Source organism: Nyctereutes procyonoides, unplaced genomic scaffold (genome assembly GCF_905146905.1).
Source record: "Nyctereutes procyonoides isolate TBG_1078 unplaced genomic scaffold, NYPRO_anot_genome, whole genome shotgun sequence".
NCBI classification, from domain to species: Eukaryota; Metazoa; Chordata; class Mammalia; order Carnivora; family Canidae; genus Nyctereutes; species Nyctereutes procyonoides.
The window spans coordinates 28,636,561-28,649,164 of record NW_026575046.1 but is presented as its reverse complement, the minus strand read 5'-3'; the positions used below and the strand labels follow the sequence as shown (position 1 = coordinate 28,649,164).

Sequence of the window (12,604 nt, the reverse complement as noted above, 5' to 3'; positions counted from 1 at the left end):
AAAGGGTTACATTGTCTGCTCCTGGGCTGTCTCTAATTTTGATCTAGAAATAACTAGGTTGTTCTGGATTGGCCACACATAATTGACCAAGGGTACAGTGAACACAGAATGTTAGTATTGCTGTAAAGTAGTGAGATTGTTTTCAGTCTTGTGGTCCACTGGTAACTACTTAATTCATATCTAACACGATATTGGTAGTTTTCTTTTAAGATTTTACCTGTTTTCATAAAGTAGCAATGCATGAAGAAAACTGTTGGACTTGTAGTTGTGGTGGTTTAGCATCATTTGTAAATACATGTAAAAAGCAAGTTTATTTGGTATATGGTGCTTACCATTAACACAGACATGAATGTATATTAAAAATTTTAAAGTCATGTTGAGTTTCAATAAACAATGTACAATATATCTATTACTTAAAAGGTTTCAGCTGTCCACTCCTAAACAGTGAAGTAACATAAGAATGAAATCTGTTCATATCAATACAGTCAGTAAAATTAAATGTTGCAAGTATGTCCATTCTATCTCACCTTAACCTCCTGCTGGGGAGAATTTTCTCAAAATTGGAAGGTTGTGGAAAGAGATGGTCTCTTTTAACTTAGAAACCTTTCACATTCACATATACTCAAGGCAGGGGTGTAGGGATTTTTGTTTTAATTTGCATTTCTACATTCCTGGTGGCAAAATCTTTTTGGTGATAAATATCTATAGGCTTAAAGATTTTTTTTTTTAAAGATACTATTTATTCATGAGAGAGATACGAAGAGAGAGGCAGAGACACACAGGCAGAGGGAGAAGCAGGCTTCATGCAGGAAGCCCAATGTGGGACTCAATCTTGGGACTCTGGGATCACGCCCTGAGCCAAAGGCAGATGTTCAACTGCTGAACCACCCAGGCGTCCCTTAAAGATGTTTTCTATACATTTTTGAGAATCTTTCCTAAGAAACTGAGCATGGAAAAAGTTTATGGCCACAGGTGTACTTATTAGTATTATTTATGAAAATTTTAATACCTAAATGTCTAGTTATAGGGAACAAGTTAATTGTGTATTCACTGGTGTGGATATTACGCAGCCATTCAGAAGCTTATGAACAGGTTGGAAATAACAGAATGATAATTGCAATAAAATGTTAGTGGAAAAACAGTATGTTATGTATGTTATATCATCACAGTTATGGAAAAAAGAAAAGGTAAACCCAGTCTGTTCCTAGGATAAAGCATTGGATTGATTTGTATCACAACAGTGGTTGCTTTGTATGTTTGTACTCTTAGTGATTTTACTTTTCTGTTTATATAGGTATACAGTTATCCAAAAAGAGGTAATTTGAGAGTCAGGGAGAAAGTGCCAGTTCACTGTCCTATTGTGGCAGAGGAGGGTATTGGCCTCCATTCTTCCATTTGTTCAGTGTTGCCATTGATTATTAGACACTGAAAAATAATAAGTGGGATATCCAAATTATTTAAGAACATTATACTGTAGGGAAAGGATCCATGTTTACTTTGCCAGTATTACAAGATGTACATGATGAGGTGGTCAGAATGATGAAATTGTGTTAAATTTATGGGGATACCAAGTCATATTGTAGTAAGTTTAGTTCTTGATCTTATGGCCAAGTAGTGAAACACTCCTCAAAAACAAATTTTACTTGTATTTAGATACGTTTTTTTTGTCTTAAATTTTGTTCTTTGTGTTTTAACTCTTGAACTTGTAGGGGTTTCCTGCAGAATTTGCCATGTACTTAAACTATTGTCGTGGGCTACGCTTTGAGGAAGCCCCGGATTACATGTATCTGAGGCAGCTATTCCGCATTCTTTTCAGGTTAGTTTTTAAGGTGTTTTTAAGACTATAGATTCCAGCGAGGGAAATGAGTTAAATGCATCCAACACATCTGTTCTGACAAGTGGAAAATTAACATGAGTTTAACAACCCTATGAATAAAATTTTAAGAAACTGAGGTGCTTTTTTTTTTTTTTTTTACATCTTTCCATTTGTGGTGCAGATGTACCTGAAATTATTTTAGTTTCGAATAAGAAACAGTTGACTCAAACTCAAAGTAGAATCTAACTTTTCCGTGATAATTGCAATTCATATTAGATACAGAAGTGATTATTGGGGGCCCTTGAAATTTTCCAACTTTGCTACAGAACCCTACTTAATATCAAAACTAACAGCAATTAAAATAGAGTTACGGGGTCTATGATTGTGTGGAGGCAGGCCTCAGACTCTAGGGTTCACTAGGTGCAACCTAGAATTGGTCTTGAGTGGAGGGGGGAAATAAAGTACATGTGGCTGGAAATTTTAGTTGGAAAAGAATAAGAGTTGAGGGTAATCCTCTAACCCCAGAAAAATCTTCTTTCCAAGCTACCAACATACACATATCTCCCACAAGCTTACATTCTTATACTTATTCTGATTTGTTCTTAGAAGGTACCTCTTACTCAGATGGTTCTCTAGATAATTGACAGCTTGACTCCATGTTTTTGTTGTTCAATCTGCCTTTTATTCCCACCCCGCTGCCTCTTTGAAGAAAGTAATAAAGGCGGCTTCTTTTTGTTAAAAAATGCCTTTACTGACTTGAAAGCTCTTTAGAGTGTTTAGCGAGACTCTGTTATTAAAGGATTAACATATATCATTTTATATTTTCCAGGACCCTGAACCACCAATATGACTACACATTTGATTGGACAATGTTAAAGCAGAAAGCAGCACAGCAGGCAGCCTCTTCAAGTGGGCAGGGTCAGCAGGCCCAAACCCCCACAGGCAAGCAAACTGACAAAACCAAGAGTAACATGAAAGGTTAGTAGCCAAGAACCAAGTGACGTTACAGGGAACAAATTGAGCACAAATTTGGGTAATTCATTCATTGCTAACAGTGTTAGATCAAGGAGGTGGTTTTAAAATACATAAAAATTTGGCTCTGTGTTTTTAAAAAAAGACGTCCTTGGAAAATTTGACTACTAACTTTAAACCCAAATGTCCTTGTTCATATATATATGTATATGTATTTGTATATACATATATGTGTGTATATATATATATTATATCATTTCTCTTGGGATTTTGGGTCATTTTTAACAACTGCATCTTTTTTACTCATTCATTAACCCTTTCCAAAACACATTTGGTGTTGGGAATATACTATAATCAATCAATCCAAAATCCTAGACCTAACACTTGTTGATTTTTAATAATGAATCTGGTTGGCCATGGTATTTTGACTTTCTTCCAGACTAACAGTGTTAAGAATTTTTTTCTGCATGTTAATGCTTTAGCATTTAAAATGGAAAATTGTGAACATGATCTGATTTTCAGAGGTGAGTCTGGCATTGCCCCAAAGTGTCTATCTTCTCAGTTGCAGAGCATCTCATTTGCGCTCTTAAAAGCTCAAATAACTGAAAAGCTCGACACGTCTTTCCTAGTCAAAAAACCAGGTCTTTCTTAGTTGCTGTTTACATAAGGTTCTTAATTTCAAAACAATTTTTTTTGTTTTGGGCTTTATTTTATAACATCTTGCAAATATTCAGGGTCTGGGAGTTCATTGTGGAATTGAATTCTGCAGTTAGGCTTCGCGAATTGAAAAAACTGGGGCAAATGCCATTGAACTGGTAGTCTTTCTTTTCTGTCTCTGGCACTCCTAGTGCTACTAAGGAGTAGAACTGTTAGGGCACAGTTCCATTCTTGTCACTGTTGCCATACAGTTCGACTCCTGTGTTTCATGGTTTTGTTTGTTTTTCTTTCCCCCCTTTCTGGGGCTTATTACCTCCTGATACTTGCCTAGTTTCTGGAAGTGGTGGGCAGGTAAGGTTTGGTCTTTGGCTTCTAATTATTTAATTTCTGAACAACTGCTTTAGTCTTAACTTAGTCTTCTTTGGTCTATTTTTTTGGAATTGTATTTAAACAATTTTGTGATTTAAAAATAGACTCTAATCTGAGGATACTTTTCAAGAAATAGAATTCACTGATGTCATCCTCATCCCAGCAGCTCATCTATTAGGAATGAAGTTGAGATTGTTCTCTTCCATGTTTCTGTATTTGGGAAGGATTCACAGTTGAAGACTTAATGTAATGGGGGTTCTTAGATGATGAAATTTCAGCTCAGGATAGCAAACACTAATGGTTGCCTTTGCATCTCAGTTGGGACTTAATTGTCCCTTTGAGTGTTTTAATCATTGTATGACTAATCGCAGTGTCAACCTCTTAATGAAGTAGGTTTACTAGCTAGTGTCGCTGAGAAATGATCCTACCAGTGTAATGTTTTAGACTTAGGACTTGTTATACCTGGTATCTATAGGGTATTTACTTTTTTTCATAAAATGAAACCAATTTTTGCCTAAAGCTAGCTGGGATAATAGGATCATCACGAGTTGCATTTTCTAGAACTAAAATTAGATTGAAATCTCATCTGACCTAGAACATTTCACTTCAGGCATTCAGCAGCTTTCAGAAAGAATTCCCTTATTTTGAATTAGTTCCATTGTTAGTTTACTGTTTGTCTCTTTCTCAATAAACAAGCAGAATTTTTGTCCTGCCTTATTTAGGTCTTAAAGATGAGAAGTTGGATCCACGGAGTTAGTGTGTTTCCTTGGAAAGAAATTGTAAATTAAGTTTAATCCTTAATTTTGTATTGTAACTATTTTTCATAAAAGCAACTTTAAAATCTTATAAAATTTTTATGGTGCTTGGCTGGCTCAATTAGTATAGCATATGACTCTTGATCTCAAGGTCATGAGTTGGAGCTCTACATTGGAGGTAGAATATATTTTAGAACAAGAAAGTCTCATAGAATTTTCATAGCAGTGTTAGACAAGGCTTATACAAATTATCACATAAACACCAACTTGTAAAATTTTGAAAAATTGGACTTTCCATAAAATGTTATCACTTACCTTTGTGATAACCTTCAGAGAAACATTTTAAGGTGGTATATTTTGATTCCAAGTGAAATGTTGCTTGCTACTAAAATGTTCCATATTGTAGAATACGAACAACAAAATTGTATTTGATCTTTGACTTCTTGAAAACATTAATTTTGGGTATAGAGCCCCAAACAGATCTCACATGATATCCCTTATGTATAAAGCTATGGAAGTATATCAAGTTTGAGGGTGGCATGAAAATAAATAGTTTGAGCCTATTTTCCTGACCCAAACCCCATTATCCAGACTATCAAGAAATTTTGAAGTCTGGAGTTGAAGTCTGGAATGAAGATAGTCACTTTAGGTTACTTATTTCCTGATTTCAATCTCTGAGTATTAAGAGTGTTTTAAAAAGCATACCATCTTAGGGTCCATTACAATAGTTTTTTATTCAAGGAAGAGTCCATGCAACTCAACTGTTTGCTGATTCCAAGAAATCCTTTCAGTGATGATAACATCATAGTAATAAAATTTTAGAAGATGCTTTTTAAATACAGCATCTCAGTTTTCATTCACAGAGTTACACTCTTCAGAGGTTTTCCACAGCAGAGAATACAGTTTCTTAAATGAGTCTTCAGCAAGTAAAGCTGTATATTGCAGGAATATGTTCCTGGAAAAATCCCTCAAATGGTGCTCTTGACTAATAACACATTTTGCATTATTATTTTTATTTTTGAAAAATCTATATCAAATGTTTCTGTGGAAAAGTATAAATTGTTTCAGCAGTTGGTTAAGAATTTTCGTTAAGAGATTCTAAAGTCTGCCTTACTCTTATTTCAAAACAGTGAGCTGACTTAGTTAAGATGGGCTTCTTCTATGTATTAGACTTCTAATTAATTTTCTAAAGAAAAGATCTTTTGAAATACTTCATTCCAAAACCCATCAAAAGAGTATGAAACAAGGCATTTCTCATAAAGCCCACCACAGTGGCTAATTTTCAGTGTTCATGTGCCACAAGATTATAATTACTGTTTTGTACATGTTAAGGAGAAAAATAAAAGATTCATATCTGAGGCACTTTCAAATTCATTTCACTTCCTTTTCTTCAACTATATGTGATTATCATAAAAATACTCAAGACATTTAAGAAGGACTAAAGGAAAAGGAAATATTTTTAGGACATTCAGAATCCAGTTAAGTTCACCATTTCTTTAGTTGAGGTCAGAGAAGGGGAGAATTCCGGAAGGTAGTGAAGCCAAAGTTGGATCCTTACATAATTCTTTTCTCATTATCTTTATCCATCTGTTCACTACTCCTGCCAGTGATACTAAACATAGTTTTATCATCGTGTATGTGGATGTCAAATTGTTGACAAAAGATAGATTTTTCCATCACATTCTCCTACAATGTCCATGGTCTTCCTTGAGTTACCTTCCAGTATTTACTGGGATTCATCTACCATTTATGTTTAGCTTAACTTTTTCTGACTTCACCAACTGCTGCTAGGAACGTGGCTGGTCACTCAGCAACGTAACCCAAATCACAGGGGAAGACCTTGAAAAATCTGGAGACTGATCTTCTGAATACACTCAATCTAAAGAAGTGCCAGGGAGCTACATCTGCTTGCTGAAATTTTTGTCAGCTTTTTTCACTATGGACAGTACAGCTGGAGAGAAGAGCTCAGTAACCCAACAAGAAATGAAGAGGAGTGTGCAAGAGTTGATTTGTGGTGATCTGAAGCCTACATCTCCAAGGCTTGCTGGACCGATCAAACTTCAACTTGTCAGATTGGATGGATAGGATACCACAGCAGTTAGAAGACAGAAGAGTAGAGTGTTGCTGTGACTCAGTATATGCAGACCATCTACCAATTGGGGAAGGAATCCATTGTAACAGGTATTTTAAAGTTCAACAATCTCAGAATTCTCTATTAGGGAAGACAAAAGAAATCAGATCATTAGTCTTTTTTTTTTTTTTTAAACAGTTTAGGGGTAATGTGTACTTTGTATACTTAAGATGTCATTTATTTGTAGTGATAAAAGTAAAATTATTTTCTTTCCCAATTTCTAATACTTTTTTTAGTTTTTTAGTTAGGAAAAGTTATTATAGTTGTTTTTGTTTTTCTTCTTTAACTTTTATAGTGTCGGTCTGATTCAAAATTGTCCAAGCTTGATCTGATTTTTTGTGCAACCAAAAATTCCACACAAGCATGTTATAGAAAAGTTGACTAATATAAATGACATTGCATTGTGAAGATGAATATTGTCTTCAAACTATTTTTTAAAAGTTCTGTCTTCTGTGAAAGGATCCAAAAATTTCAAAAGCCCATCAAGCCATACTATTATATAAATAGCCCTTTCAACTAATTTGTGGTTCTGTTTAAAAAAGAAAGTCAAGGACATATGAAGTGAATTCAGAAGTAAGAGCTGATATATACTATTCAGATTTTGGAGTAAGGGGTAGAACCTCATTAGTTAAATACACATAAACATTTTTTTCCTTTTGCAGATTTGAAAAGAAACTTAAATGTAGCTATTATAATTCAGTGGTCCCAATGATTGTCCAACCCTGTTTTAACTTTGTTTTTTCCTTTTTTTTTTTTTTTTAGGAACAAAGGGATCCATTCCTTATTTTAACTGTTGTTGCAGTGAAGATGGGTTTGGGGACTTTTAGAAGACAGAAGCCAGGAGAAGACTACCCAAACTACAAGATAAAAACCAAGGACTCATGGACGCTGGGGAAAAAGAATGCTTAGCATTCGAAGATTGAATGCTGAATTACCTGCTAAATGCTCCCATTGAGATTTTTCTTTTAACTTCAGTAACATCTTAGAACAATCCACTGGAGAAGCATGGATCCCTGGATGCACACATATCCTACCACTGGCCAACCTGAAGAGTTATATCTGGATGTGACTGCTCTATTCTACCAGGAATAATTTTAGGCTAGCCTTTGTCTGATCCCTAAGCAATTGTAATCATTAATTGACCCAGTAATTTCTCAAATACCAGATTAAAAGATGAACAGATAAATTCTTATTTAGATATAATTTTTATCCCTATTAAAGGCCCCAAATTTTCTAATATTTTGGTTGACATAACTTACGTTTTCTTTTTAGTTAGTGACAGTGGTTTCTATTTTAAGGCTGTTTTGTATATTCAACATAGTGATTAAATTACTCCATATATTGTAACTGCATAGCAAGCTATGATAAACCGTTTTAGTAGTTGTGTAAATGTTTTTCTTTATCATATTTAAGTATAATTGCAGGACTTCAAATGCTCATCAGGGTAAGGGTCATTGCTGTTTAGCTAATTCATAGTGTTAATCTGCTTTATGATACTCTGTATTTTAACATTGGAATTAGGTTACAGAATATGGTCTTATTTTAAAATTTAATTCATTGCTTTGAAGGCCGTTTCTTTTTATACTTACCTTGGTATTTCTGTTTAGTAATACACACCAAATACTCCTGTGGTGAAGTACATTTTCAGAAAGTTTCGTTGTTTTTCATTTTTGGCATTTGCTTTATGAATTTTAATACTTGGGCAGGCAACAAAGGTCTATTGTGTGCCTACTCTGTTAGTAATGTAGAGAGAGAAAGAAGTATATGACACTTACTTGTTTGTCCTCAGGTCTCAAGCACAATATATTTTTAAATGGATGAAGATGACTTTCTGTTCTCAAATGGAAAAGCTCCTAGTTAACAGGTTGAGACAGTATTAACCAACAAATGATCTATAAATATTTGGCATTATTCTGGGGGAAGAAAGGGCATATACGTGTGCTAAGTAAATTATAGAAGCATATTATTTGTCCCACAAAGCCCATTGGAGATGACCCAACAAATGTTTGAGAAGCACAAAAAAGGGAGAAGTTTATGACTAACAAAAATGTGATTTCAGTGCTAAAGAAGTGAGAGATCAGAGTGGTCTAGAAAGAGTTATAATGAGTCTGCAGGGGGTGGTGAACCAAGGGACATGGGCACCTCAAAGAATGGCTGTTGGTGAGAAGAGGGTACTAATGGGATTCTCATGTTATTGTTGAAAAGTAGGCATATTTCCTTTCTGCCTCTAGCCATATATAAAGCTTGTAGGTAATAGAGATCAGCATTTCCTTTAGTGGTCTTTAACCACAGATGGAACATGCAGCTATTACTACCTAAAGCTGTTTTCTATTCAAACCTGCCTGGATGTGGAAGTCTTAAAAGTCTAATTGTGGGGGAGGAGGGTAGTGTGTGTAGGGTGGGAAGGCTTATTTAAGTAAATAAAGCCAAAGTAAAGGTTTCAGTTGTTTATATTTTCAAATCTGGAGCAAAACCTTTTTAATGTAATTGATGAAAGTAAAAAATTTTGAAAGGTATATGGTTTCTGTATAAAAATCATATACATAGCAGTTTTGTGTTCTATGGAATAATTTAATTATCTTTTGAATACATTCATTGTTAAAGCTTACTGTTACTTATATGCATCAGAACTAATGTGCAGAGAGGTTCCTGCACACAGTATGGTTAAAATGTATATACTTTGTAGTTTTTAAGGCAAAGCAATCTGTTTTTCATTCAATAAATATTAGAGCACATAGTATGCTGTAGGTATTAGAGAAATAGAAGTAAACAAAACAGGCTCATTGGAACCACCAGTAATTCTCTAGCTTGAGAATTGTGTGCTGACTGGGAAGAATGATACAACTCCTACCTAAAAGCATCCAGAAAAAGGTTTTTTGTTCTAAAAATCGAGCTAGCCATTTTCAAATAGATGAAAATAACACGAATCACCATTCTCAAGTAATTATTAGCTCAATTTCATCCAATTTCCCAAATTTGAGTATAGGGTTTGTTTTTTTTTAATCTTTTTTAACTTGGAATTTTAATTATTTTTTCTGTTCTGATTTTTTTTTAACAGGTTTCTAAGCATGAATCGAGGAACAGAAGAAGCAGAGCAGATGATCGGAGCAGCATTTGTTTCTCCCCAATTCTAGGAATTTTAGTTCATATGTACACTAGCCAGTGGTTGTGAACAACCATTTACTTGGTGTAAAGAACTTAATTTCAGTATAAACTGGCTCTGGGCAGCATTGGTGATGCCGTGTCCTGAGTTGTAGCCGCTGTAATTGTGAATATTAACTGAGATAGTGAAACATGGTGTCCAGTTTTCTATTGCATTTTTTCAAGTGGAAAAGTTAACTAAATGGTTGACACACACAAATTGGTGGAGAAATTGTGCATATGCCAATTTTTTGTTAAAATCTTTTATTTTGAACTATACTGCTTTGAGATCTCATTTCAGAAGAACGGCATGAACAGTCTTCAGCCACAGTTGTGATGGTGTAAATGCTCACAATTGTGCATTCTTAGGGTTTATCCATCCCTGGGGTTTGCAAGTTGTTCACTTAAAACATTCTTAAAATGGTTGGCTTCTTGTTTGCAAGCCAGCTGATATGGTAGCAACCAAAGATTCCAGTGTTTGAGCATACGAAAGACTCTGCCTGCTTACCTGTGCTAGAAATAACAGCATCTAAAGTGAAGACTTAAGAAAAACTTAGTGACTACTAGATTATCCTTAGGACTCTGCATTAACTCTATAATGTTCTTGGTATTAAAAAAAAAGCATATTTGTCACAGAAGTTTAGTTAACATCTTACAACTGAACATGTATGTATGTTGCTTAGATAAATGTAATCACTGTAAACATCTATATGATCTGGGATTTTGTTTTTATTTTGAAATGGGAGCTTTTTGTTTACAAGTTCATTAAAAACTAAAAACTGTTTCTGTAAGGAAATGAGATTTTTTTTAACAACAACAAAAATGCCTTGCTGACTCACTATGAAATCAAAATCTCCCCAATTTTTTAATAGACTACTTCAAGCCATTTGTTACATACTATTCCTTTGCAAATCATTTTAGATTTAGTGTTATAACTTTTCCTCAGATTTTTTTATTTAAAAAAATTATTCTTTCGTCTGAAGGGGAAAGGCATTCTTTTATTTTTCCTTTTTTAATGACTTGCAGGCACAATACCTAGTAGCTGCAGCTGCCAGGACTTGGTGTTGTAATTCCTGCAGCCTCAGACTACACAGCTGGACTGATTTTGAATAAGAATGAAAGCGTTAAAGGGTTTAACTACCATTTGTAGTTTTTCTTTAAATTCCTTGTTAATTGGAGTTGAGCAGATTGATTCTTAACCTTGGAGAGCATCCCACCAGGTGAGGTTCATATGATTGCTGACCCTCCCTTTGCCCCTATTTTCCCTCAGTTATCTGTGCTTCCTCTCAATCTTAAATGCACTCATTTCTTGCCTCTTTCTGACCCAAGAGAAAGAAAAGCTTGACAGTAATTCTTTAAATAGTGTAATTTATTCATTTGTAGATTAAAAGAACCTTTGTCTGAAAATGCTGACAGGACCTGTTGTGTAAATGTAGGTATTTTGTAAAAATAACCTTGAAACTGTACATTGACACATATTTGGTCGGATTGTGTCAGGCTTAATTTGTTTTATTTCTTTTTTCTTTCTTAAAACTACTTTAGCAATAACCCCATGAGTACCACATTCTGCTATTAAAGATCTGTTAGCACCATCACATGCAGAAATCTTAATGAGTGCAAACTTTTGAGGTAGGCAGCTTACTTGTTTCTTTTCTGTCCACCATGTCAGTTAAGGTATTTGTTTCTTGACTAATAAACCCTTTGATACTTTTAGCCAGAAATCAGTCTCATAAAGCTATTTTTGAGTATAGTTTGTGTAAAATAAAAATGTTTAGCTTTGGTAATAACTTTTCCAAGCTGAACTCCCTCTAGCAAGATATTTTTCAGTGCTTTTATTTACTATGCACTTAGACTATGCACTTTTTCTGAAATATTTTTGTAACACTTAACTTTTTTGTATTTTTGCCATTTGAAAAGGTTGTGGTGTAGTTGGTCTGTAATTAAGTTGCAGATTTAAAACTGCTGTTAGCTTTGTAAATCAAAATATAGGTGTTTTTGTCCTGGTATATCTTCATTCCATCTGCAGCTGGAGCTGGAATCCCATTGATCTTCTAGCTACCATTCATTTTCTTCACAGTTCACAAAAGAAGAATGTGAAATTCAGTGAATGCTGTTACTAATCCTGTCGGGAGATGAATCTCATTTCACCAAAATTAAATTATGTTTTTCCACTAAAATGATGATACAAGTTGAAGACACATCACTCTGAAATTGGAAGACCTCACCACTTAAGGCTCCGCAGTGGCTTACCCAGCTGAACTCTAGGTTACTACTCTACTTTGTTCACCCATTGGGGGTGCAGTTTTTTTTAAATGTTGGGAGATGGCCATTCTAACTACTGTTGAATGTCTCTGTTTTGGGAAGGTATAACAAGAAAATAAAAAAGAATATATATGAAGGGAGAGACTGGTTATCTCCTCCCATATGGTTGTGCTCCTGCTCCTATGGCCTACAAGTGACATTTTGGAGGTTTGCGTTTACTACTATTTTCCATCAACAACTAGCAAGAGATTTTCCTATTTCCTCTAGTCCTTGCAACACTATTAAAATGTTTCAAGCAGAGAATACTGTAATGATTATAAACTTAATTCCATTGTAATAAAAATACCAAACAAGATTTTAGAACCCAAGTCAATAAGTTAGTGTTCCCTAACATTTGCTGAAATACAGAGAATGGGTTCTTTTAACTTGAGTAGAATGAACTGTGGGACTTCTAAGAAGGGTGCCCCAGACTCCCAGCTCCAGAAAATTCAGTCCCTTTAG

At 34.6% G+C, this 12,604-nt stretch overlaps 1 protein-coding gene across 4 annotated transcripts in view; it reads left to right on the top strand.

Moving 5' to 3' along the window:
- The window catches only part of CSNK1A1 (casein kinase 1 alpha 1), a 49,314-nt gene extending 37,075 nt beyond the window's left edge, over positions 1–12,239 (top strand). For 2 of the 4 annotated variants that reach the window (XM_055325183.1, XM_055325180.1), the window contains 3 exons: positions 1,710–1,816; positions 2,646–2,794; positions 9,759–12,239. In XM_055325183.1, coding sequence (XP_055181158.1) covers positions 1,710–1,816; positions 2,646–2,794; positions 9,759–9,766 — 264 coding nt within the window. In that variant the 3' untranslated portion in view covers positions 9,767–12,239. Of the gene's footprint in view, positions 1–1,709; positions 1,817–2,645; positions 2,800–9,758 lie in introns of those variants that run through there. The other 2 variants (XM_055325182.1, XM_055325181.1) reach the window with 2 other exon arrangements.
- The last annotated feature ends 365 nt before the right edge of the window (positions 12,240–12,604 follow it).